Source organism: Hyperolius riggenbachi, chromosome 3 (assembly GCF_040937935.1).
Source record: "Hyperolius riggenbachi isolate aHypRig1 chromosome 3, aHypRig1.pri, whole genome shotgun sequence".
Classification (NCBI taxonomy): Eukaryota; Metazoa; Chordata; class Amphibia; order Anura; family Hyperoliidae; genus Hyperolius; species Hyperolius riggenbachi.
Window position 1 is genome coordinate 363898841 of NC_090648.1, and position 25709 is coordinate 363924549.

The following is a 25709-nucleotide window of genomic DNA, read 5'->3' on the forward strand; positions in this document are numbered from 1 at the left end:
AAATTTCATACATGTAAATCATTAGCACAAGCACAAAGCAGCAGAAGAATGTGCAGCCCTTACAGAAAGAAAACAAAATTAAAAATAGGAATATGCATCAGATAATTCACAGGAACCACTCTGCTGCAAGCAGAGCAAGGCTTCATAGCTTTGTACTGCAGCAAGTCACACAAAGCTTAAGAAGTGAGCGGAAAATTGATCGGAAATCAGATCAGACATGCTGGAAATGGTCGATCTGGCAGTAAATCTGCCAGAAAATCTCATTGGCTATCATTCATTAAAGTGTTGTCGGTAAAGAGAATCTGTGCGGGAAAACACCACTGTCGGTATTTTAGACTTCTGTGTGCTCATTCATAAAACTGTATACAGCTGCGATAGCGCGAAGATTTCCCGAACTAGGCAGGCAGTAGGCTTGCGGAAACTGGAAGCTGCCAAGTTGATACATTTCTCTGTGTTCCGCTCTACTGCAGCTGCCTGGGAGGTCTGTGTCTCCATTCACTCAGTATGGTTATCGCCACATCCGAGGGAGCGGTATTTCCCAACCACACACCGCTTGCGGTAAGATTTATGAATTTACATTTTGTTACGATAGTCACCGCACAAGGCGGGGATTTATCGCTTTGCTCGGAAATGTCAGCTTTTCATGCGGAGCCTCTATGAATGGAGAATTTGCAAAGTGTTCGGTAAAGTCAGCTGTTTTAAGCATTTCCGCATGCGGCAATGCTTTATGAATGATAGCCAAAGTGTACTATTAGATCTGAACTCAGACTGGATCCAATATCAGGTAGTACAAGGTGGCATTACATGACTGATCACTTATCACATTCGAATGTCTGGTTTAACAGCTTCATACTTCACAGCACCAGCCTCCCTCTCCAGCGCCACGTGCCCTCTGCCCAGCCAAAATATTTGACTGAGCAAAACATTGATGGGCTGGGAGGAAGTGTCAGTACTTATTCCTCTCGGCCAGTCCTCAGGATACCTCCCCAACTCGCCGCTAATGGTTCCTATATGCTGTTACATGGTCATAATGATAGGGTGCCGATAGCTGTACATCATCATTCCGACCTTAATTACCAGAAGACCGCACAAAGTGCAGCTCTCCAGCGTGCTGTGTACTTTAACAGCATATAGGAACCATTAGCGGCGAGTTGGGGAGGTAGTCCTGAGGACAGGCACAGAGGAGGAAGTACTGACACTTCTTCCCCGCCCTTCATAAACGTTCTGCTCAGTCGAATACAGTCAGTTGAGTACAGGGGACACTGGAGAGGGAGGATGGTGCTGTGACATGTTACAGCACCATACATAAGACAGCATGAAAAGTACGTGTATAATATAGCGGTTCAGGGGTAGTTTAAGATTCCTGACAACTTTGGCATATCAGCTGTGTCACTGTTGATACAGCAATAACTTTTTATTACCCATTTCATCACTAGTTGGTCACGCAGCGTACCATTATCACCAGCCTGTGCATCTGTAGCGATTGAATGAGATTCTTAAAGAGTAACTGTCAGGCTGCAAAAGCTAATTTAAACCTCTATTCTCCTGTGTTAAACAGTTTAGAAGGAAGCCAAAAAGGCAATACTGCAGTTAAAAAGCTCTCTTACTTTAGATGTTTGCTGACAGCAAGGCTCCGTATTCCCAGGCTCCTAAGGAGGACGCAAGCCGAATAACAGATACTGCAAAGCATTCTGGAGTCCTCCCCTGGCTGCTAGTGAAGCTCAAGTTTCAACAGCATGTAACAGTCTAGCTCACAGCACTAATAAATCTCGGGCAGAGTACACTGCAGGAGTCCGCTATTGTTCCTAGCCACATGGCTAATTAATATTCACGGCACACTAGTGTTATTCAGTACGAGCTTTTCTGTGATCAGGAAGCAGGCAGGACATGACGACACATTTGGCTTCATAGGAGACAGACAAACATGGAACCTGCCATAGCTGTCAGCAGCATCAATCTCTGCATATACTATATACAAATTCTGTGAAGTACAAACGTGGACAGTGAAATGCATATGTAATGTAAGTACAGCCAATCTTTAGCTACTGATATATGTGTTTATTTTCTCTGAGACCTTATACCTAACAGCTCCTCTTTAAGGCGCACAGTTTGGAGACCACAGTGTTGTACGCAACTTAGCAGAAGCATTGCTAAGCAACAACACAGCAATGTATCTACACAGCTTGGGTCCCTGAGCTGTTGACCTAATGATCGCATCCGAACGCAATCGACGGCAGCCATTACAGGTGCTCATGAATATTAAAGAGAACCTGGAGGTGGATGGGGGGCAGATGGGACAGAGCCATGTTCTCTGCCTAATGATATGGCTGTGTCCCCCAACCGGCACTCTCTGCCCCCCCCTACCCCCCACTATTGCCCCCCGAGTTTAGCGACAAGATTTGTTGCCAACTTGGATGTTAACAGAGGGGAGAGGATTTCCCTGTTTAAGACGACCGCCAGGGGGCGTTCCTACAGGGTTTCCTGAGCTGCCATTGGGCAGCTTTCTCCCCCTGGCCATGCCTCCTGCCGTTCCCCCGCCTCCCTGCACACTATGAGAGACAACCCACTATCTCAGTGCAGCGTTGTGACCCTCAAGTCAAAGTGGGCTATTGCGGCCCACGGGAGCGGCGGGGAGCAGCAGTTTGTGTGGCTACCGATCCTGATCTGCTCAGCCCTGCAGATCAGGTGGCTTTTTTTTTTTAGCCCATCTCGGGCTCTCTTTAAGGCCAAGCATAGGCGACACAAAGGGTTAGACTGGTAGGAGTTAACATTTCACACACTCACTTAAAAAAATATATATTTTTTTTACTGTAATTTTACTATGGCAGCAATCCACTATTGAATGGGTGCACGAGTGTCGGGGGCGTGCACAATTTCGGTGGCTTTTAGTGTTGGATGCAAGTCTCATGTCCAGGATGCTTTAGAGTAGCTAATTTGAATGTGAGACTCCAGTCAAGGAATGGGAAGTGATTAGGGACAAACAAGACATCCCACTGCAAGTAGTACAAGCTACAATGCCGACAAGCTGTTGAAAAGCACAATTCAACAACCGCTTGTAACCTCCTATAGCCGAGTTCTAAAGAGAAAAAACCCATTAAACGGGAATTTCCTCTGCTGATCTCTACTGCATTCACCTGCTGTGAGTGTACAATCCCCCTCCCTACCCCATGTGTATGGTGAAGAGGTCTCCCCCAGCTAGACGCCTGACATTCCATTGCAACAGCCTAGCCTCCTCCTTGCATCATTCTGCTGCAGGAGTGACATAAGATGTCCCTGGGATATGATGCTGGGAGCTGTTAGCAAAGTGCCAATTAGGGGGCAGATGGCAAGTAGAGAATGCTAGAGGACGGGTTCTAAAGCCTCACACAAGAGAATACAGTAATGAGGAAACAAGGATATTAAGATCCAACTTACCTGATCTGCTAACATAAGCACAGTTTTCATTGTGAACCTGCGTGAACAAAAATTGAACAGATCTTCGAGACTTGGCCCAAGCAAATCCATGACTAGAACATTGTAATCTTTTTCCTGCCCATACCACCTAGAATTAAACACACAAAGAGAAATATTTGAATATACACAATCATAAAACACATGATGAAGCACATTTTCCGAACTATCATGTTATACAAAGTCATACAACCCTGAGCCCTGAAAGTTACATTTAGCATGCCAAGTCCCACCAAAAACAAAATGATAGAAATAAAGGATTGGACAAACACTGGTAACTAAAAATGGACCAAATATCACCAATTTCACAAAATAGCACATTCCAAAACTGACAAAAGCAAGCTGTAGGTCGCTTCTGCATCCAAAAACATGCCAATTTGAATTTCTCATAATTTTTGATGGCTGCATTATCTAAAGCCCCGTCTACACGGGGAGATGTGGTGATCCGGCGGCTCGATCAGCCGCCAGATCGCCTCTTACGCGTGCCCGTCGCGTCCCCGCTCGCGCGCCGCATTCGATTCCCTGCCGGCGCCGCTTATCTTCCGCTTGATTCCCTGCCATTGTCCCCTCGTGGGGAGAGAGCAGGGAATTGGCGGAAGCAAGATCCGTCCTGTCGGATCTTATCTGCGGCTCGATTGATAAGGAGCATCGCGGCCGCATCTACGCGTGTAGATGCGGCTTAAGAGTACCCGCTGACAAGCCACTGGCTTGGCTGGAGTCAGCCTACTATTGGTTGCGCAAAGATCTTGTGTTATCAGGCAACAGCAGCATAGGGAATAACCACAGTCTGCGTAGGGAGATAATTTTGCAGATAAGCTTCATATGCTGTTTGATAACAGAAAACTGTCATTAGGAGTGATCCCACTGACCCAGCAAGCATGATCAACAGCAATACATGCCCAGCATCTTGCACCAAACAAAATAGCATCCTCCCTGCTTCATTTTTACTTCATTGCAATGTCTTAACTGCTAGTCTGTAAACACACACACCTCTGAGGAAAACCAAAACTAAGACCTAAAGCCTACATTTTTCAAAAATTCAGCCTCAGAGAAACCACCTCACTAAATGTTTGGAGAGGGAAAAAAAAAAAAAAAGGGTGACGTTTGTGCACAGACACTTACAGCTGGTCCACACTAGGTCCGGAAACGTATCCGTGGCTGCGTTTTTCAAACCTGATGAAAAAACGGAGTCCCGGATACTAATGTTTAAAATAGCAGCCAGCCTCACCCAAGTAAAAAACGTATCCGTCTGCGTTTGCGGGGATCCGTTTTCAAAACCTGAACGGAAGGTCCGGACCTGCTGCATTTTCACGCAATGGATCAGGACCACGGATACACGCAGGGGTAGTGAAAGCAATGAGAAAACGCATCTCCAGCTCCACAGGCAAAAAACGGATGTGAAAACGGATAGCCTGAGCTTTATGATTGGCCCAAAAAATCCTCCCACTCCTTCCTAATGATAGAGACGTTTTCTGTCAGGGAAAAACCTGAACGGAAACTGATACAAAACTGATGCAAAACTTATGCACTTTCATCAGTTTGCAGTACGGTGGGTACTTCCCCTGATCCGGACTGCAGTGTCCGTCCTGCAACCGGGTCTAGTGTGGACCCAGCCTTACTGTAGACCGCAGGGATTGACTCAAACCCTCTGGTGACAGTTCGGAGCAGAGCACTGTACACAAGAGTCACTAAGCTACAGCCTAACAATGCACCCCGATACACAGGGGATGGGGAATAATAGCACATTAGCGCATTTACATCACACAGTGAGTTTTATAGATCAGTTTTAAAGAATGAAAGGCTTGTGCACATGCACACAGTTGGGGGTGCAACTTGAAGGCTTTACAGGGCTGCATGCAAGCAGAATAAAAAAAAAAAAATTCTCTTTACACTATCTGTTCAGAGACTTCAGATTTGCACATGCGCTACAGCCAATTTAGAGAGCTTTAAAAATATCAAATTTCTATTCTGTAGAGATTTAGGTATTTATGCTTTATTAAGAGTATACAGAAAGTGACAAGATGCTGCAATCTCTTTATAATAGCACAATTAAAGCTCCTAAATACAGTGGTTTGCAAAAGTATTCGGCCCCCTTGAAGTTTTCCACATTTTGTCACATTACTGCCACAAACATGAATCAATTTTATTGGAATTCCACGTGAAAGACCAATACAAAGTGGTATGCATGTTAGAAGTGGATCGAAAATCATACATCATTCCAAACATTTTTTACAAATAAATAACTGCAAAGTGGGGTGTGCGTAATTATTTGGCCCCCTGAGTCAATACTTTGTAGAACCACCTTATGCTGCAATTACAGCTGCCAGTCTTTTAGGCTATGTCTCTACCAGCTTTGCACATCTAGAGACTGAAATCCTTGCCCATTCTTCTTTGCAAAACAGCTCCAGCTCAGTCAGATTAGATGGACAGCGTTTGTGAACAGCAGTTTTCAGATCTTGCCACAGATTCTTGATTGGATTTAGATCTGGACTTTGACTGGGCCATTCTAAACACATATATATGTTTTGTTTTAAACCATTCCATTGTTGCCCTGGCTTTAGGTTTAGGGTCATTGTCCTGCTGGAAGGTGAACCTCCGCCCCAGTCTCAAGTCTTTTGCAGTCTCCAAGAGGTTTTCTTCCAAGTTTACCCTGTATTTGGCTCCATCCATTGTCCCATCAACTCAGATCAAAGGGGGCCGAATAATTATGCACACACCACTTTGCAGTTATTTGTATAAAATGTTTGGAATCATGTATGATTTTCGTTCCACTTCTCATGTGTACACCACTTTGTGTTGGTCTTTCATGTGGAATTCCAATAAAATGGATTCATGTTTGTGGCAGTAATATGACAAAATGTGTAAAACTTCAAGGGGGCAGAATACTTTTGCAACCCACTGTATTTAACCATTTCTATTAAAATCAATAAAGGCTGAAGCAATGTTTTAATATCTTCCATACAAAAGCAGGGTCATAAAGGAGCATTGGCTATTACTCTTTGTGGGAGATTTTATGCTTGCAGCCATGTTGTGGGCTAGCTGATGAATGCCCAGTAAATTTGTGATATGCTGGTGCAATGTCACATATGGGCACATGCAAAGGAATTTCCCTGGAGATGGCAAAGATCAGCACCTTTTTGTGGCTTTAGTCAAAGAATCCAAGCATCAGAGTAACTGCCACATTGTAATTTACTATATAAAGACCATACCTTATGTTTAAGAGTGACCTTTGCTTAGCTTCCCTATGGCCTTGTTCACATTGCATTCCGTTCACGTGCCAGTCCGGCTGAGCGGTTTTTGGCGCACATTTTTCCCCCCCCCCGATTCCCTGCGCTTGGGTGGGGAGTTTGTGCTTAGTGTTTTAACCGTTTTTGTAATTCACTCCCGGACGCAAATCAGGAAGTGAACTCATTGACCCGGAAAAGAATAAATGCAATGTATATTTAACCACTTGCCGACCGCACGCTTATACCATGCGTTGGCAAAGTGGCAGCTGCAGGACCAGCGACGCAGTACTGCGTCGCCAGCTGCAGGCTGATTAATCAGGAAGCAGCCACTCGCGCGAGCGGCTGCTTCCTGTCAATTCACGGCGGGGGGCTCCGTGAATAGCCTGCGGGCCGCCGATCGCAGCTCGCAGGCTAAATGTAAACACAAGCGGAAATAATCCGCTTTGTTTACATTGTACGGCGCTGCTGCGCAGCAGCGCCGTAAGGCAGATCGGCGATCGCCGCCATGTGACAGGGGACGTCCTGTCACTGGCTGCACAGGACGGATAGCGTCCTGTGCAGCCCCGATCACCGGGGATGAGCAGGTAGGAGAGGGAGGGGGGAATTTCGCCGCGGAGGGGGGGCTTTGAGACGCCCCCCCCCCCCCCCGCAACAAGCCTGCCCACCAGAGCGATCAGACCCCCCCTGCACACCATCCCCATAGGGGGGAAAAAAGGGGGGGCGATCTGATCGCTCTGCATGAAACCTGATCTGTGCTGGGGGCTGCAGAGCCCACCCAGCACAGATCACAAAAAATAACGCTGGTCCTTAAGGGGGGTAAAGGGTGGGTCCTCAAGTGGTTAAAAACGCAAATGCCTTATTGCTCGTTTTTCAATTTTCCTATACTTTCCATTGAGGCAGAATCACCCCAAAAAAAGGGTACACGCACAGCTTTCCTAGCCGCACAGCGCACGACCTGAACCTTCTCATAGACATTCATTGTCCACGCAGTCAGGAGGAGTTTTTGAAAACTACACACGGCGGGAAAAAAAAACCGAAACCGCCAGCAGTGCGAACAAGCCCTAGTAGTGTACAAACATTATCCAAAAGCCTCTAGTTTATCTGTTCACAAATGCATCACATTCAGGTCCATAGCTAAGACTTGCTCCTTGTCAACAGGTCAATCTCCAAACCTTTTACTTTAACAAGACCATCTTTGTAAGAACTGAATTCTCCATTGAGATATGGTCTAGCCCAGGCATGGGCAAACTTGGCCCTCCAGCTGTTAAGGAACTACAAGTCCCACAATGCATTTGCCTTTATGAGTCATGACTGTGACTGTAAGACTCCTGCAATGCATTGTGGGACTTGTAGTTCCTCAACAGTTGGAGGGCCAAGTTTGCCCATGCCTGGTCTAGCCCAAAACTGGTCAGATTTTTACTGCCTACTGCAAGTTACAACACCACAGGAGAAAGACAGCCTATGTGTACACATGTATTTTAACTTTTACCATATTGGTCCTTTAACCTCCCTGGCGTTCAATTTCCCCAGGATTTTTGTGCAAAGAGTGATAAAATTAATTTTCATAAACTTTTTTACCTTTAACTTACCAAAATGTGTCAATACCGCTAGGAAGGCTTAAGGCCCCGTTCAGTCTAGAGATTGTCAAAGCGGTGGTTTTTGCAGTCGCTGGCACCAGCTCCGCTCTTTCCTGGCCCCCTCCTCCAGTAAGCCCCGACCCGCTCCGCTGCATCACAAGGAGCGCTGCCCAGCAACTACGGCCGCCAGGAAGTGACTTGGTTGCTTTCTGTTACAAGCCCTGCAGCCACTGTGTGCGAACACTTGCTGCCTCTCCACCAAAGCCCACAGGGCAATGTGGCGAGGCCGACTGGAACACACTAGAGGAGGCGGCTGGGAGCATAGCAGGTACCAGCAGTGGCGAGGGGGAAATTTGGGGGGGGGGGTTAGAAATCTGGCTATGTGCACTAAATGGGTATCTGGATGGCTAACCTGTACTGCGGCAACTATATGGGCCAACCTGTACTGCAGCAACTATTCTGGCTAACCTGTACTGCGGCACCTATAGCTAGCTAACCTTTACTGGGGCACCTATACTTGGCTACCTATCCTGGGGGCACTTTAAAGCCCAGTGCACACCAAAACCGCTAGCAGATCCTCAAAACGCTAGCAGTTTTTGGAGCAGATTTCAGAGCGATTCTAGGCATGTTTAGAGACGTTTTCTAAACATGCCTAGAGTTTTTGGAGCGTTTTTGTGTAGCAGATTACAAATATTGTTACAGTGAAAGCTCTTACTGAACAGCTTCTGTAACAAAAATACCTGGAAAACAGCTCTGATCTAGCGTTTTCCAGAGTGGTTTGCGTTTTTCCTATAACTTTACATTAAGGCAGAAACGCTTCTGCAAACCGCAAATGTGCAGCAGGAGGCACGTTTGCGGTTTGCTAAAAACCTCAAACCGCTGGTGTGCACCATTCCATTGAAATACATTAGCCAGGAGTTTTTACAGGCGGATGCGGTTGGCGGATCGGTGCTAAAAACGCTTGGTGTGCACTGGGCCATCCTCACCATCGGTGTGCTGATCCATCGTTGTATATGGAAAATTGTGAATCGAAATCGCAATTAGACAAAAATCATGCAATTCAATCTTTTCCTAAAATCATTCAGACCTAGGGACCACAGACAGGTACGTGGACCAACTAAGGACATGTACACAATGTTGCGCTCGCTTTTTAAAATTGCTTGCTATTATTAAATTGCAAAGGACTTTTGCATTGAACCAGTGTGTACAGGTCTTCACGATTTTTCAAAAGACCTTGCAATTAAAAAAAAAATCGCATTCAATTTTAATAAGCGCAGCAGTGTATACAGGGCCCAACAAGCTAGAACATGATTGCATTCCATTGGTTCTGGAGGTGTGTTTAGCTTTCAGGGACAACAAATATGATTTGCATTTTCGGCAGTGACGCTCTGTGGGGCACCTCAAAGCTCATTCCGACATGAATAATCGCAAATACGTTCTGATTTAAAGAGAAACTCCGACCAAGAATTGAACTTTATCCCAATCAGTAGCTGATACCCCCTTATACATGAGAAATCTATTCATTTTCACAAACAGACCATCAGGGGGTGCTGTATGACTGATATTGTGGGGAAACCCCTCCCACAAGAAACTGAGGACCGTGGTACTCCTGTCAGTTTCCTGTCTGAACCTTGTTGCATTGTGGTAAATAGCCGTTTACAGCTGTTTCCTACTGCCAAAAAAAACATGCAGCAGCTACATAACCTGCCAACAGTAAAAATGTCACCATGTAATAAATGTCAGAATGTAAATCAGGGATTTAAAAGATTTTACAATGGGCAAATACTGACTGAATCATTTATACATAATTGTAAAAATGAAGCACTTTTTTATTACATTATTTTCACTGGAGTTCCTCTTTAAGGCAGCAAATTTCTGTTTTGCATAGTGTTTTAGGGCCCATTCACACTTGAGCGTTTTGCAGGCGATTTTGGCAAAACACTCAAACGCTAACGCTTTTCAAAGCGCTAGGGTAATAAAAGTTTATGGGCCCGCTCTCATTTGGGCGATAATCGCAGCAAAACGCCCAAAAACGCTAAACACAAAACATAGCCTGGACCATTTTCAGGCGATCACGTTTTAGTGCTATGGTAGCGCAAAACGATCGGGGGGGGGGGGGGGGGGGGGGGAAGGAGGCAGGTGTGAATGGCGATTGTTTGGCGTTTATCGCCAAAACCGCCAGAGCAAAGCGCTAGGAAAATAGCTAGCGTTTTGCCATCAGCAAGTGTGAATGGGCCCTTAGAGGGCTTTTTTTGTCACCCTCGAAGTTCTGGTTCAACATGAGCTTGCTGTGCAATCCGCAACGTCACATCAATTAAGAAGGACCACTATCATAAAAAAAAAGTAGGCGGTTAAACATCTGACAGAACCGACAGGTTTTGGGCCAGTCCATCTCCTGGGGGGGGGGGGGGGGATTCTCAGGGTTTTCTTTTTCAGCAGCATTTCCTGAACAGCAGCTGCAAAGTCTGACAAAATAGTGTTCAAGTGATTAGGTAGGCTGGCTAGTATCTTACTATTTTGGCAGTTAAACTACTGTTTAGAAAACCCTGAGATACTAGCCAGCCCACCTAATCACTTGCACACTATTTTGTCAGACTTTGCAGCTGCTGTTCAGGAAATGCTGCTGAAAAAGAAAACCCTGAGAATCCCCCCTTGAGGAGATGGACTGGCCCAAAACCTGTCGGTTCAGTCAGATTTTAACTGCCTACTTTTTCGTGATAGTGGTCCTTTTAAGGAGCTTCTACAGTAAAAAACTCTGCAGCAAGATTTTGGAATGTGGCTTTAAGACATGCAGCTCGACACTAAAGAGCAACTGAACACCTTTTTGTAGTAGATGTTTCATTGCTACAGGCAATTAAAGCCCAATACGTAGCTGCAACTTCTTTCACCTGAAAATGATCATTTGAGAAAATCTCAGGTCACCGATGCCTGTACATACATCCTGCTCGACTGCCTCAAAGCATCCAAACAAAAGCCAGCATACATTCATTGTTTTTGTGTTTACTATGAGGTTTTGGCGGATACAAGCAGTGTCTTCAGGCCACAGAAAGAAATACCCAGACTTTTCTATGTATGGATAATTTATTCCAGCCCAACAAAACCCAATTTATTCCAGCCCAAGTAAAATTTTACGCATTATACCCGTAACGCGTAAAAATGTACTTGTTGATGTCTGCAATAGCTTCCTGCACCAGCAGGAATGCGTAAAAACGTACGCATAGCGGCCGGCCGACTTCCACTCGGCAAAAACAAAACTAGCTGGCAGCGGGGGACCAGAGTAGCCATGAGTGACTGCGAGGGCACAGGATGGCTGCAGGGGGCTGGTAGATGCCCCAGGTAAGTAAAACTTTTTTTTTTTTTTTTTTTTTTTAGAGTTAAGGTTCCCTTTAAGCTGGTATTAAGGGCTCTTTCACACTAGGCAACGGGTGCATAAACCCGATTTCGAGAACGCGTTATGACCTACGGCAGTCGGCATGTTGCGGTTCAACGCTGATGAGTGGCGCTAGTTCTAATACACCTGATGGGAAGCTGCTTGCGCCCCACAATTAAAAGCTCCCAGAAGTGTTACATCATTCTCTGGAACGTTTTAGCTAATGTGAAAGGTAACATGAAAGTCTATTGGCATAGCGCATCATAGGGGCATTCCGTCAATACGGACGGAACAGCTCCTAGTGTAAAAGAGCCCTGAACTGAACAAAGATGTCGGAGGCAATATTTCCCGCGTATACATTACAGTACACCATCACACTTGTCCAAGGAAAAGCCAAAATATTTGAATGTGAAATATTTCTAAAGAGGACTTACCGGATGTGAGGGATGCCAACTCCTCCCTGCAAAATCTTATAAAGTTTACTTTCGTACAACAGCTGTGGGTGACGTGCTTTCTGTGACTCGAGCTTTACAGCAACTTCCTGTAAAACAAGAAACAGGAGATGGGCAATTACATCTTTTTAGAAGAAAAAAAAAAAAAAAAATTTAAAATAAGTTGCTTACAATGGAAAATATTTGAAGAGCAGTCCTGCTTTTACATTTATATATCTCTACCGCCAATTGTTTTGATAAACAATTTTACCTCCACAATCAGAACCCATGTTAGAATCCGAACCATGGCCTGAGAGGGATATGGAGGCTGCCATATTTATTTTGAACAATGCACGTTGCCTGGCTTTCCTTCTGATCCTCTACATCTACTTTTGGCCATAAACCTTGAACTAGCATGCAGATCAGATGTATGTGACAGAAACAGTTTCAGGTATTTAATTCAAAAACTACCAATGCCTGTAAGATCAGCAGCGCTACCAGGCAACTGGTATGGTTTAATAGGTACCGGTAATAAATATGGCAGCCTCCATATTCTTCTAAAGTCAGTTCGCCTTTAAAGTATAGACTGGCGCGTAACCAAAAGCAAATTCTCAAATCCTGTCTTAATACATTATAAGTTAAAAAATAAAATGCAAAAAAATAAACTGTTGGCCTGCAGAGACACTCGATGTCTCAGGCAACCATCGGGAGCCACATGCTGCACAGATTATTCGCAAGCCTGTTACTACAGAGTGGGGCTCAGCAGAGTGGCTTCCTATAGGCTGGGTGAGTAGGAGAATTTCTTTCAGGCGCACTCAGGCGTTGCTAATTATCCAGCATGCTGCATCTTGAATTGACACTGGGAGGTTCCAGTACACACGCTACACTACAGTCAAGATCAGGACCTTATAGCAGTTCTACAAGTCTACATTCCCCTCAGTGATCCAATAGATCAACCCACATTATTATAAGAACATATAACAGCAAACTTGCAGTGCCTGAAACGGTTAAAAGGTTTAGTTCCACTTTGTACCGTAGCAGAGAACAAGGCTCATTTATGGATGTGAGCTTTTATGCAAGAAACTATTGCCCCCAAAATGGCCAGTACACTGCTAACACTAGTGACGGTTTGATTAACCACTTAAAGGGAACCTGTACTGAGTAAAATTATTTAAAATAAGCACATGACATAGCTGCAAATGAATATTACATACTAACCTCACCGTCAGTTCCTCTCAGAAGATCACCATTTTCTTCTTACAGTGATCCCTTCCAGTTCTGACAAGATTTTGTCAGAACTGAAATATACCAGTTGCTGTCAGTTACAACTGAAAGTGTAAGGTTATGTCCGTGTTTCCCTATGGCTCAAGTGGGCGATATAATAGTTTAACAGTATGCTGACCAGGAAGCTGTTATGGGGCAATGGCAATTTTCAAAATGGAGGACAGAGAATTCCATCAATCACAGTGGACAAACAGGTTGCAGGAGAGGAGAAAGACATTGATGAGCAGACTACAGGGGGAAGTATGACTTGTGTATGTTTATTTTGACTTTATTTTCTGTTCAGGTTCTCTAACTACTTAAGGACCACAGTCTTTTCACCCCTTAAAGAGACACTGAAGCGAGAATAAATCTCGCTTCAGTGCTTATATTCAGCAGGGGCATGTGTGCCCCTGCTAAAACGCTGCTATCCCGCGGCTAAACAGGGGTCCCTTACCTCCCAAATCCGCTCCGTTCTTTGCGGGGATCTCTTCCGCATTCAGGCAGGGCTAACGGCCGCAGCCCTGCCTCACACGCGCCTGTCAGCGCGTATCTTCGCCTCTCCTCGCCCCTCTCAGTCTTCCTTCGCTGAGAAGGGCGGGGGAGAGGCGGCGATGCGCCGCTGAGAGGCGGGGCTGCAGCAGTTGGTCCTGCCTCAAGAACATCAAAATCTACGACCAAGTTGGTCGTTGATTTTGCAGGGGGGGGGGGGAGATTTGGGGGTGAAGGGACTTCTGTTCAGGCGCAGGATATCGGCGTTTTAGCAGGGGCACACATGCCCCTGCTGAATATAAGCACTGAAGCGAGATTTATTCTCGCTTCAGTGTCTCTTTAAGGACCAGAGCCTTTTTCATACAACCTACCATCTAAACGAATTTTACTTCCTTTTGTTGTCACTAATACAGCTTTCTTTTGGTGCCATTTGATCGCTGCTGCGATTTTGAGTTTTTAGTATATTTATAAAAAAAAAAAAAAAAAAAAAACAGACATGAATTTTGTCAAAAAAAAAAAAAAGGTTTTTTTACTTTGTGATAAAATTTGTCAAATAAAGTAAAAATTTCTGTATACATTTTTGTCCAAATTTATTGTGCTACATGTCTGATAATAAAAAAAAAAAATTCAGCGTATATTTATTGGTTTGGGTAAAAGTTATAGCGTTTACAAACTACAGGGAGTGCAGAATTATTAGGCAAGTTTTATTTTTGAGGAATAATTTTATTATTGAACAACCATGTTCTCAATGAACCCAAAAAAACCTCAATATCAAAGCTGAATATTTTTGCAAGTAGTTTTTAGTTTGTTTTTAGTTTTAGCTATTTTACGGGGATATCTGTGTGTGCAGGTGACTATTAGGCCTAGTGCACACCAGAGCGGTTCTGCTGCGGTTTGCGATCCGCTTGCGGGTGCGGATCCGCTAGGGTAATGTATTTCAATGGGTTGGTGCACACCAGAGCGGGAGGCGTTTTGCAGAAACGCATACTCCCGGGCTGCTGCAGATTTTGGATTGCAGATGAGTTTCTGCCTCAATGTTAAGTATAGGAAAAACGCAAACCGCTCTGAAAAACGGCAATTCAGAGCGGTTTACCAGGCGGTTTTTGTTACAGTAGCTGTTCAGTAACAGCTTTACTGTAACAATACATGAAATCTACTACACCAAAAACGCATCACAAAACCGCAAAATGCTAGCTGAAACGCTACAGAAAAAGCGTTTCAAAATCTGCTAGCATTTTGCGGATCTGCTAGCGGTTTTTGGTGTGCACCAGGCCTTACTGTGCATAATTATTAGGCAACTTAACAAAAAACAAATACACCCATTTCAATTATTTTTACCAGTGAAACCAATATAACATCTCAACATTCACAAATATACATTTCTGACATTCTAAAACAAAACCAAATCAGTGACCAATATAGCCACCTTTCTTTGCAAGGACACTTAAAAGCCTGCCATCCATGGATTCTGTCAGTGTTTTGATCTGTTCACCAACATCATTGCGTGCAGCAGCAACCACAGCCTCCCTGACACTGTTCAGAGAGGTGTACCGTTTTCTCTCCTTGTAAAGCTCACATTTTTTGATGGACCACAGGTTCTCAATGGGGTTCAGATCTGGTGAACAAGGAGGCCATGTCATTAGTTTTTCTTCTTTTATACCCTTTCTTGCCAGCCACGCTGTGGAGTACTTGAACGCGTGTGATGGAGCATTGTCCTGCATGAAAATTATATTTTTCTTGAAGGATGCAGACTTCTTCCTGTACCACTGCTTGAAGAAGGTGTCTTCCAGAAACTGGCAGTAGGACTGGGAGTTGAGCTTGACTCCATCCTCAACCCGAAAAGGCCCCCACAAGCTCATCTTTGATGATACCAGCCCAAACCAGTACTCCACCTCCACCTTGCTGGCGTCTGAGTCGGACTGGAGCTCTCTGCCCTTTACCAATCCAGCCACGGGCCCATCCATCTGGCCGATCAAGACTCACTCATTTCATCAGTCCATAAAACCTTAGAAAAATCAGTCTTGAGATATTTCTTGGCCCAGTCTTGACGTTTCAGCTTGTGTGTCTTGTTCAGTGGTGGTCGTCTTTCAGCCTTTCTTACCTTGGCCATGTCTGAGTATTGCACACCTTGTGCTTTTGGGCACTCCAGTGATGTTGCAGCTCTGAAATATGGCCAAACTGGTGGCAAGTGGCATCTTGGCAGCTGCACGCTTGACTTTCCTCAGTTCATGGGCAGTTATTTTGCGCCTTGGTTTTTCCACACGCTTTTAGCGACCCTGTTGACTATTTTCAATGAAACGCTTGATTGTTCGATGATCACGCTTCAGAAGCTTTGCAATTTTAAGAGTGCTGCATCCCTCTGCAAGATACCTCACTTTTTTTTTACTTTTCTGAGCCTGTCAAGTCCTTTTTACCCATTTTGCCAAAGGAAAGGAAGTTGCCTAATAATTATGCACACCTGATATAGGGTGTTGATGTCATTAGACCACACCCCTTCTCATTACAGAGATGCACATCACCTAATATGCTTAATTGGTAGTAGGCTTTCGAGCCTATACAGCTTGGAGTAAAACAACATGCATAAAGAAGATGATGTGGTCAAAATACTCATTTGCCTAATAATTCTGCACTCCCTGTATGGTGCAAAAAGTGAATTTTCCCATTTTGAAACATCTGACTTTTCTGACCACCTGTCAGGTTTCATGAGGTGCTAGAATTCCAGAATAGTTTAAATACCCCCCAAATTACCCCATTTTGGAAAGACATCCCAAAGTATTCACTAAGAAGCATGGTGAGTTCATAGAAGATTTTATTTTTTTGGCACAAGTTAGCGGAAAAATGACACTAACAAAAAAAAAGTTTCCATTTCTGCTAACCTGTGACAAAAAAAAAAACAAAAAAAATGAAATCTGCCACAGACTCACCATGCCCCTTCTCTGAATACCTTGAAGTGTCTACTTTCCAAAATGGGGTCATTTGTGGGGTGTGTTTACTGTCCTGGCATTTTGGGGGGTGCTAAATTGTAAGCACCCCTGTAAAGCCTAAAGATGCTCATTGGACTTTGGGCCCCTTAGTGCAGTTAGGCTGCAAAAAAGTGTCACATGTGGTATCGCCGTACTCAGGAGAAGTAGTATAATGTGTTTTGGGGTGTATTTTTACACATACCCATGCTGGGTGGGAGAAATCTCTCTGTAAATGGACAATTATGTGTGAAAAAAAATAAATAAAAAAAATTGTCATTTACAGAGCCATTTCTCCTAACCAGCATGGGTATGTGTAAAAATACACCCCAAAACACATTATACTACTCCGGAGTATGGCGATACCACGTTACACTTTTTAGCAGCCTAGGTGTGCTAAAGGGCACAACGTCCTATTCACAGGTCATTTTGAGGCATTTGGTTTCTAGACTACTACTCACGGTTTAGGGCCCCTAAAATACCAGGGCAGTATAGAAACCCCACAAGTGACCCCATTTTAAAAAGAAGACACACCAAGGTATTCAGTTAGTAGTATGGTGAGTTCATAGAAGATTTTATTTTTTGTCACAAGTTAGCGTAAATTGATTATTTTATTTTTTTCACAAAGTGTCATTTTCCACTAACTTGTGACAAAAAATTAAATCTATGAACTCATCATACTCCTAACAGAATACCTTGGGGTGTCTTTCTAAAATGGGGTCACTTGGTGGGTTCCTATACTGCCCTGGCATTTTAGGGGCCAAAAACCATGGAGTAGTCTGGAAACGAAATGCCTCAAAAAGACTGTTCAGAGGTATATGCACCTGCAAATTTTCATGACGTGATCTATGAGGGGCCAAATTTTGTGAAACCGGTCATAAGCAGGGTGGCCTCTTAGATGACAGGTTGTATTGGCACTGAAGTGCAGGATGTTCTCAAATCGTGACCTGGACATGGCAGCAGAGAACATGGGCATGTGATGTATTGGGTGCATAGACCAATAAGACCGCAATACATTTTTTGACTAGATCCATGTTAGAGGAGCTGTTAGGTATAGGGTCTCAGGCCTGGTGCACACCAGAGGAGTTTTTCTGAGCGTTTTGAGTTTTTAAATCTGCTGCTAATGTTATCCTATGTGTATGTGCACACTGGAGCAATGAGGTTTTGTAAAAAACCCCATAGCATTACACTGGGAAGAGCTTTTAGAGGTTTCAAAAGCTCTTCCCAATGTAATGCTATGGGTTTTTTTACAAAACCTCATTGCTCCAGTGTGCAGACACATAGGATAACATTAGCAGCAGATTTAAAAACTCAAAACGCTCAGAAAAACTCCTCTGGTGTGCACCAGGCCTTAGAGAAAAAAAAAAAAAAAATACATATCAGTAGCTAAATACTGGCTGTACTTACATTACATATGCATTTCTCTGTCCACGTTTGGATTTCACAGAATTTTTATATAGTATTTGCAGAGAATGATGCTCCTGACAGCTCATGGCAGGTTCCAGGTTTGTCTCCTATGAAGCTAATTGTGAGGTCATATCCTCCCTGCTTCCTGATGATTCCACTCACAAAGAAGATCGTAAAGGACAACACTACTGTGCAGTGAATATTAATTAGCCATGTGGCTAGGAACAATAGCGGACTCATGCAGTATACTCTAACAGAACTTATGCCCTGTGATTTTTCAGTGCTGGCTGCTGTTAGAAGCTGCTGTAACATGAGCCTGTAATGTCTCACTGAGAAAGCAGCCTAGGCGTGATAGGGAAATGAAGGGGGATGACCCAAGGTACTGCAGTGCGAAGAAGAGGCAGCCCCAGAATGCTTTGCAGTATCTGTTATTCGGCCTGTGTCCTTAGGAGCTTGGGAATAAACAGCCTTGCTGTTTAGCACACATCATAGTAAGAGAGATTTTTTTTTTTACCTTCAGTATTGCCTTTTTGGCTTCCTTCTAAACTGTTCAACACAGGAGAATAGAGGTTTAAATAAGCTAATGCAGCCTGACAGTTACTCTTTAAGGAGGTGGCCCCCCGAAAAAAAAAATGTTACGTTCGGAAACTTGGAGTTGTTTCCACTGAAAAGGCTGGGCACGGTAGCTTCTTGGATTGGCAGTTGCGTATTGTGTGGCATAACGGTTGGTCTCAGGCCACAATTAAGTCGTAGAGACTAGCAGTGATTAGAAAAAAAAAAATTCTGTCACTGCGGTGGGGCGGGTGAGGGTTTGGCCGGGTGATCAGAAGCCCGCAGGGGGCATAGATTCAAGCAATACACTGGCGAGGAGATCAAGGCTGGGGTTTGAGGGTGTGTGCGGGTGTTTGGGTGCCCACAGGGGGCAATTTAGGGTCTGATCTGATGGGTAGCAGTGACAGGTGGTGACGGAGTGATTGAGAGGTGATCAGGGTGTGATTAGAAGGGAGAACAGATGTAAACAATGCACTTTGGAGGTGATCTGAGAGTGGGCCCGTGGGCGATCTAATGGTGTGGGTGGGTGATCAGATGCCCTTAAGAGGCAGGTTAGTGTCTGATCTGATGGGTGGCAGTGACAGGAGGTGATTGACAGGTGATCAGTGAGTGAGTACAGGGGAGGATAGATGTATACAGTACACTGGGGGGGGGGGGGGGTGAACAGGAGCCCCCAGGGGGCAGTTTAGGACCTGATCTGGAATATAGCATTGACAGATAGTGACAGGGAGTGATTGGGCGCAAACTGTGGTCTGAGGGGTGGGCAGGGGGGGGGGGGGGGGTCTGATGGGTGCTGTGGCCGATCAGAGGGGAAGGAGCAGTGTGCTTGGGTGCATACTAGGGGGGCAGCAGCCTGCCCTGGTGGTCCCTCGATCACTGGGACCACCAGGGCAGGAGGCAGCCTGTATAATACGCTTTGTATACATTTTATATTGTATGTATTATACACTTTACTTGCGGCGATCGAGGGGTTAACAACCCGCCGGTGCTTCAGAACGAGTCAGGTGGGCGGAGCCAAATGGCGCCGGCAGATCGTGTCACTGGTGACATTTCGCCGCATAACCACTCCCTCCGCCGATCAGCTGACGGCGGTCGTTTAGGCCCAGCCATTGCGTCCGCCCATCGGACGTGGTTAAAGGGAACCAGAGATGAACGTTTCACACAAAATAAACATATCAGTCGATAGCTTGTAAAGAATGAATGCTCTACCTGATAATTTCACCGCTCTGGTGTGCCTTTTTTAATGTTTATTATTATTATTATTATTATTATTATTATTATTATTATTATTATTATTATTATTATTATTAGTTATATAGCGCCGACATATTACGCAGCGCTGTACAAAAATTTACACACACACATATACATATATACATATATACACATATACACACACACACACACACTCTAACTGTCCCTCAAAGGATCTCACAATCTAATCCCTACCATTGCCATATGTCTATTTTATGTGGTGTAAGTACTGTAGTCTAGGGCCAATTTTTAGAGGGAGCCAATTAACTTTTCTGTATGTTTTTGGAATGTGGGAGGAAACCGGAGTGCCCGGAGGAAACCCACGCAGGCACGGAGAGAACATACAAACTCTTTGCAGATAGTGCCCTGGCTGGGATTCGAACCAGGGACCCAGCGCTGCAAGGCGAGAGAGCTAACCACTATGCCACCGGGCTGCCCATTATTGCTCCAGGAAAAATCAAATATGGCCGCCGGCTCATATCCCTTCTCCTTCCGGGTTATGAGGTGTTCTGGATGTGCTGTTTATGCTATATGAGACTATGCTGCTATCAAGGCTAAATGCAGCCTTTCATCTGTGTGCTTTCATTTTGGTATGATGTACAGCTGCCTGTAGGAAGTGTCTCTCATAGGAATGAAACTGCAGTCATCAGTATCTAGTGCACACAGAGCACACAGGGATCATATTGCAGCCACACAGCTTCTCTCTCAGCTAGAGTTGGGCGAACTGTTAGCGCAACTGCAGCCGAACTGTTCGGCTGCCCAACCTGTCATGTGGCTGTGGCTCTTACTACTTCCGGGTCGCAATGACCCGGAGTAGTACGTCTGCGCTGGCCCGGCGGAGCGCGTCCTAGATCGCGCTCCCGTTGCCGGGCACTCTCTGCGCATGTGTGTGACGTCACTCATGACGTCACACACATGCGCAGAGAGTGCCCAGCAACGGGAGCGCGATCTAGGACGCGCTCCGCCGGGCCAGCGCAGACGTACTACTCCGGGTCATTGCGACCCGGAAGTAGTAAGAGCCACAGCCACATGACAGGTTGGGCAGCCGAACAGTTCGGCTGCAGTTGCGCTAACAGTTCGCCCAACTCTACTCTCAGCAGGAGCAGCCCCTCCTATGTCATCACAGCTCTCAGTATGCAAAGCAGGAAATCTAAGCCAGGAGGTGGCAGGCTTGGGCTTGAAAAGACTCCACAGAAGAGTGACTCAGCTATAATGATTCCAGGTCAAACCTAGACTGAGCCAGTCGGGGATTCTTATCACAGCTGCTAATAGACTAAGCAGATAATGAAACTAAAAGCAGGGTAGGTGTTTACTGTCATGTTCCCACTGATAAATGTAATAAAATACATGAGGGTGCTTCGTCTCTGGTTCTCTTTAAGGACTGCGGTCTTAAACCCCCCTAGCGACCAGACTTTCTTTTTTTACATAGGGCTCCATGCAGGGCCGTACAACTCAGCACAGAATTGATACCCCCCCCCCCCCCTTTTCTGCCCACCAACAGATTTCTGTTGGTGGGCTCTGAGTGTGTTTAGTGAGTGAGTGTATTATATATTTGTATTTAACCAACCCCCCCACTAGCCAATCACAGTGATAGGCTTATGTTAGAGCCGATCACTTCCTGGAGGCCCAGAGGGGACAGCCATGTCACACGGCTGTCCACAGTACAGCGCTGCCTTAGATCGCAGTGCTGTACAGTGTAAATAGACACCGTCTAACAGTCCATAGCGGTGATTGCCGCTGGGAGACTGATAACGGAGCAGAGCTCAGTCATTCCAGCAGGGATGCGCGCACATCGGTGCACGCGATCCCCTTCCATCTGTGCCGCTAGGACTTCACGCCAATTGGCATAGAGTGATCCTGGGGCTGCCACCGCGTTCAAACCTTTCGGCGTAAAGCGGTCAGCAAAAGGTTAAAGCGGAACTGAACTCAGAACCAGGGCTGTGGAGTCGGTACAAAAATCTTCCGACTCCAACTCCTCAGTTTATGAAACCAAGACTGAATCAAACTCCGGGTACCCAAAATGGCTTAGACTCCGACTCCTTAGTCTAATACTTCACAGTGCTGTGGACTTTGTACAAAAATCATCCGACCAGACTCCCACTCCTCAGTTTATAAAATCAAACGACTCCGACTCCTCAGCCCTGCTCAGAACTTCCTCTCTGCTCTAAAAAGATAAGCAACGGCATAATAACCTTTGAAGAAAAATATTTGTTAGGGCTTGCTCATACTATGAGCGTTTTTCAATTTTTTAACCACTTCAGCCCACAGGGTTGAAATTTTTTTGCATCTGAGCAACTTTCACCTCCCATTCATTTGCTAATAACTTTATCACTACTTGGCACAATGGATGGATCTATATCTTGTTTTTTTTGCCACCAATTAGGCTTTGTGGGTGATACAATAAATTAATTCTCAGCAAAATGTAAATCCATTTTAACAGGAATATTAAGAAAGAAATGGAAAAAAAAAAATCATTCCTCAGCTTTTGGTAATTATAGTTTGAAATTAATACACGCTACCATAATTAAAACCTATGTACTTTATTTACCAATTTGTCCCGCTTATTACACCATTTAAATGATGTCCCTATCACAATGTATGGCGCCGATATTCAATTTGGAAATAAAGGTGCATTTTTTCAATTTGTGTCCATCACTATTTAGAAGCCCATAATTTAATAAATCATATTGATATACTCCTTTGACATGAATATTTAAAAAGTTCAGACCCTTAGGCAACTTTTTTTTTTTTTTATTTAAATTTGTATGTGGGTATTTTTTGGTGTGGGGGTAAACAGGGTTTTTTTTTTAATGTATTAAAATGTATTTAACACAAAGTGTGTTTTTGGTGTAATTTGCTATTTGGCCACAAGATGGCCAAAGTCAAAAAGTCCTGGGAGCGATCGATCTCGCTCCCAGGCAGAAGAAAGGAGACCAGAGCTCAGAAAAGCCGCAGCGTCTGAAGAGCCACTGTCGGCTTTTCTCCGGGGGGATCTGATCAGCGAAAGGGATTTATAATCCCCTACACTGATCGGTGGGCTAACGGCCAGCAGCGGGGGTGCACACGGGGGGCCGCGGGAGCATGCGGGAGTGCGCGCAGCCTAACTGGACGATAGGCTTAAGTGGTTAAAAGCAATGACGATTTTTAAAAGCATTTTAAAAGCGCTTGAGCAATGTATGCGAGTTCTCACATAAGCGATGTGATGGTCCTGCACCATTTCCTGAGCATCTGCGATTCAATAGAAGGTGTAGAAAAAAAAAAAAAAACATAAGCGCTCGCAAAAGCGATTGGAAATTAGATTTTCTGAGCTCTTTTCTTTCTAAAGTAAAATTACAGCTATTCAGTTCCAGGTCAAAGAGTTTTCTGCATCTCTCAGAGGTCATGTTCTACTGTAATGCAAAAGTTTGGAAACACAGTCTGGCGTCTTCTGTTATCACTACCTGGAGTGGCACATGCGACTGACTGGCTGTATCCAGAGTGAGCAGGAAAAGAACACAAATGGGAGCTCACCAAGTACATATGGCCCATAAAAAAAACAGGTATTGTCACTTACCTTCTATACGATTGTTATACCGTACAGTCACGGTTATCGGGAACGCAACTAAACAGCAGTCTCAACCAATCAGCACAAATCACCGGCAGCACTCAGAGTGGTGAAAGCAAAAACTTCGTTGAGTCTGCTGGGTTCCACAACTCCCCCAAGGATAAAAGGAAGCATCAAGCAATATAGAGGAAATATCTATCCCTCCAGCCCCTGGCAGCAGACATTTCCCTCACTGCAGCTCCGGCGTCCCTTCCATTGGAGATGCCTCGCCAGGTCGGCATCTACGCGACAGCCACTTGCAGTCGAGCTGATGTGATTCAGAGTGTACTGCGCAGACGTTTTGCACCTGCGCAATACACTCCAGATGTTGTGAGCGGCTGTCACACAGGCACAGAAGATGCGGCTGTCAGGGTGTGGAGGAAGCCCGGGTAAGTAGATCTAATTTTCTCTATATTGCCTGATGCTGCTTTAACATACTTTCAATCATGATTATGTATATAAAGTGTGGTATAGTATTGTAATAGCTTGGCCAAATTTTTTGCATTCTCAAGCAACCAGAAAGCACACTGATCTGTGCCAGATATCCGAGACTTATTTACTTACACGCCTTATTGCTGTTAAAATTGGACTTTGCAAATTTCCTTTTCCTGCTTTGTGCTTACTCACTCTGACTGCAAAGCTGCAGCTGAGCATTGTCATGTGTATTGCTGTCCCCACCAAGTCCTAGCACATACTCTGTTTAATCAGAGCCTGCAACAGAGATCAGCTAAGGACTACTGAACTTCTATAGGGGCCCATACACTGGTCGATTTCAGCCAATGATCGAAGGCCGTTTCAACCACTCTGATTGAATTGGCTAGAAACTGATGCAGTAGGAAGCATGATCGGTCAGCCGAACAACAGATAGATTTGCTGGATTAGTCCAGAAGGAAAATCTAGGTCGGTCAGCTGCTGGCAGCAGATCGATGGTCCCTAGAGTTGCATTGGATCAAATGGTGCAATAATGCATTTCGATCAATTTTCAATAGATGCAATCTGTTCCTAGTGAGTGAACACGTCAGATTCCTGTCAGATTCAGCCAGACAGGCATCTGATGGTCGAATCTGCTGCAAATCTAAATGTATGGCCACCATATGCCCCTTCATAACTGTTACATGGGTTGGAAGCAGAAAGCAGTCAAGGACAAGCAGCAAAAGAGGACCAGGCATTTCCAACGCAGCCTGAAGATAAGGAGCGAAACCACTAAGAAAATGACACGTTTATGCATACATAACTTGCCACAACACCACCACCCTCCAGTGAATATTCACCATCATGACGAGGATAGGTACTGTATTAAAAACTATGCATGCTCAGGTTCACTTTTAGTACTTACACAAATGGGTCTGAATGCACAAAACAAAACAAAAAAAAAAAAGATAGCCAACAGCAGCATGTAATGTGTAACATGACTGGGTAAAAGACAGGTTGGGAAGGTGGATTTCTAGTCTATAGGTCCGTACACACGCCAGACTGCAGGCAACGACGGGTCTGTCGTCGCCTCCCGCTGGGCGGGTTTTCAGCAGACAGTCCGGCGTGTGTACAGTCTGTCGGCGGACTGATACGGCTGTTTCTGAGCTATCCGCTAGGCGGATCGCTCAGAAACAGCCCTATCAGTCTGCCGACAGACTGTACACACGCCAGACTGTCTTCTGAAACGCTGGCTCGATACCGGCACATTATTCGTGGAATGGATCAGGTTTTACAGGCAACAGTTTGGCCTGTTCACATTGGACAAAACAAAAAGATTGTCAGCGGACCATAATAAAAACAGACCTTAACTGAGGTGAACAGATCCTATGTTAAACAGTAGGGTCTGTTCACATTTCTCCGTTAGAACCGATCCGTTCGGTCTCTTCTGCAGAATGGACTGAAAGTTTGGGTCTGCATTGATTTTATCTAGATCCAGGAATATGTCGCATTGACCGCGCTCTAATGGTATGGAGAGTCACTGATGGGAAAATGATGCCTTTAAAAATAGACCAATGTAAATGGACTGGTTAATATTGGATCCATTCTTGTTCGCTAAACTGTCCTTTTTTAGGCCAGTGTGAACCGGATCTTAGAGGTTAGTGCCAGTGGCGTATGAAATGGAGCAGCACTAGTTGCTTTGAGGAAAGCTTCTACGATCACAAGTGCCACATGT

At 44.9% G+C, this 25709-nt stretch overlaps 1 protein-coding gene across 4 annotated transcripts in view; it reads right to left on the reverse strand.

The window, feature by feature from the left end:
• The window catches only part of CSNK1A1 (casein kinase 1 alpha 1), a 72881-nt gene that overhangs the window by 25198 nt on the left and 21974 nt on the right, over window positions 1-25709 (reverse strand). For all 4 annotated transcript variants that reach the window (XM_068277129.1, XM_068277131.1, XM_068277132.1 and 1 more), the window contains exons 2-3: window positions 12059-12165; window positions 3415-3541 (exon numbers count right to left, since the gene is read on the reverse strand). In XM_068277129.1, the coding sequence (XP_068133230.1) occupies window positions 3415-3541; window positions 12059-12165 (234 nt within the window). The remainder of the gene's footprint in view (window positions 1-3414; window positions 3542-12058; window positions 12166-25709) is intronic.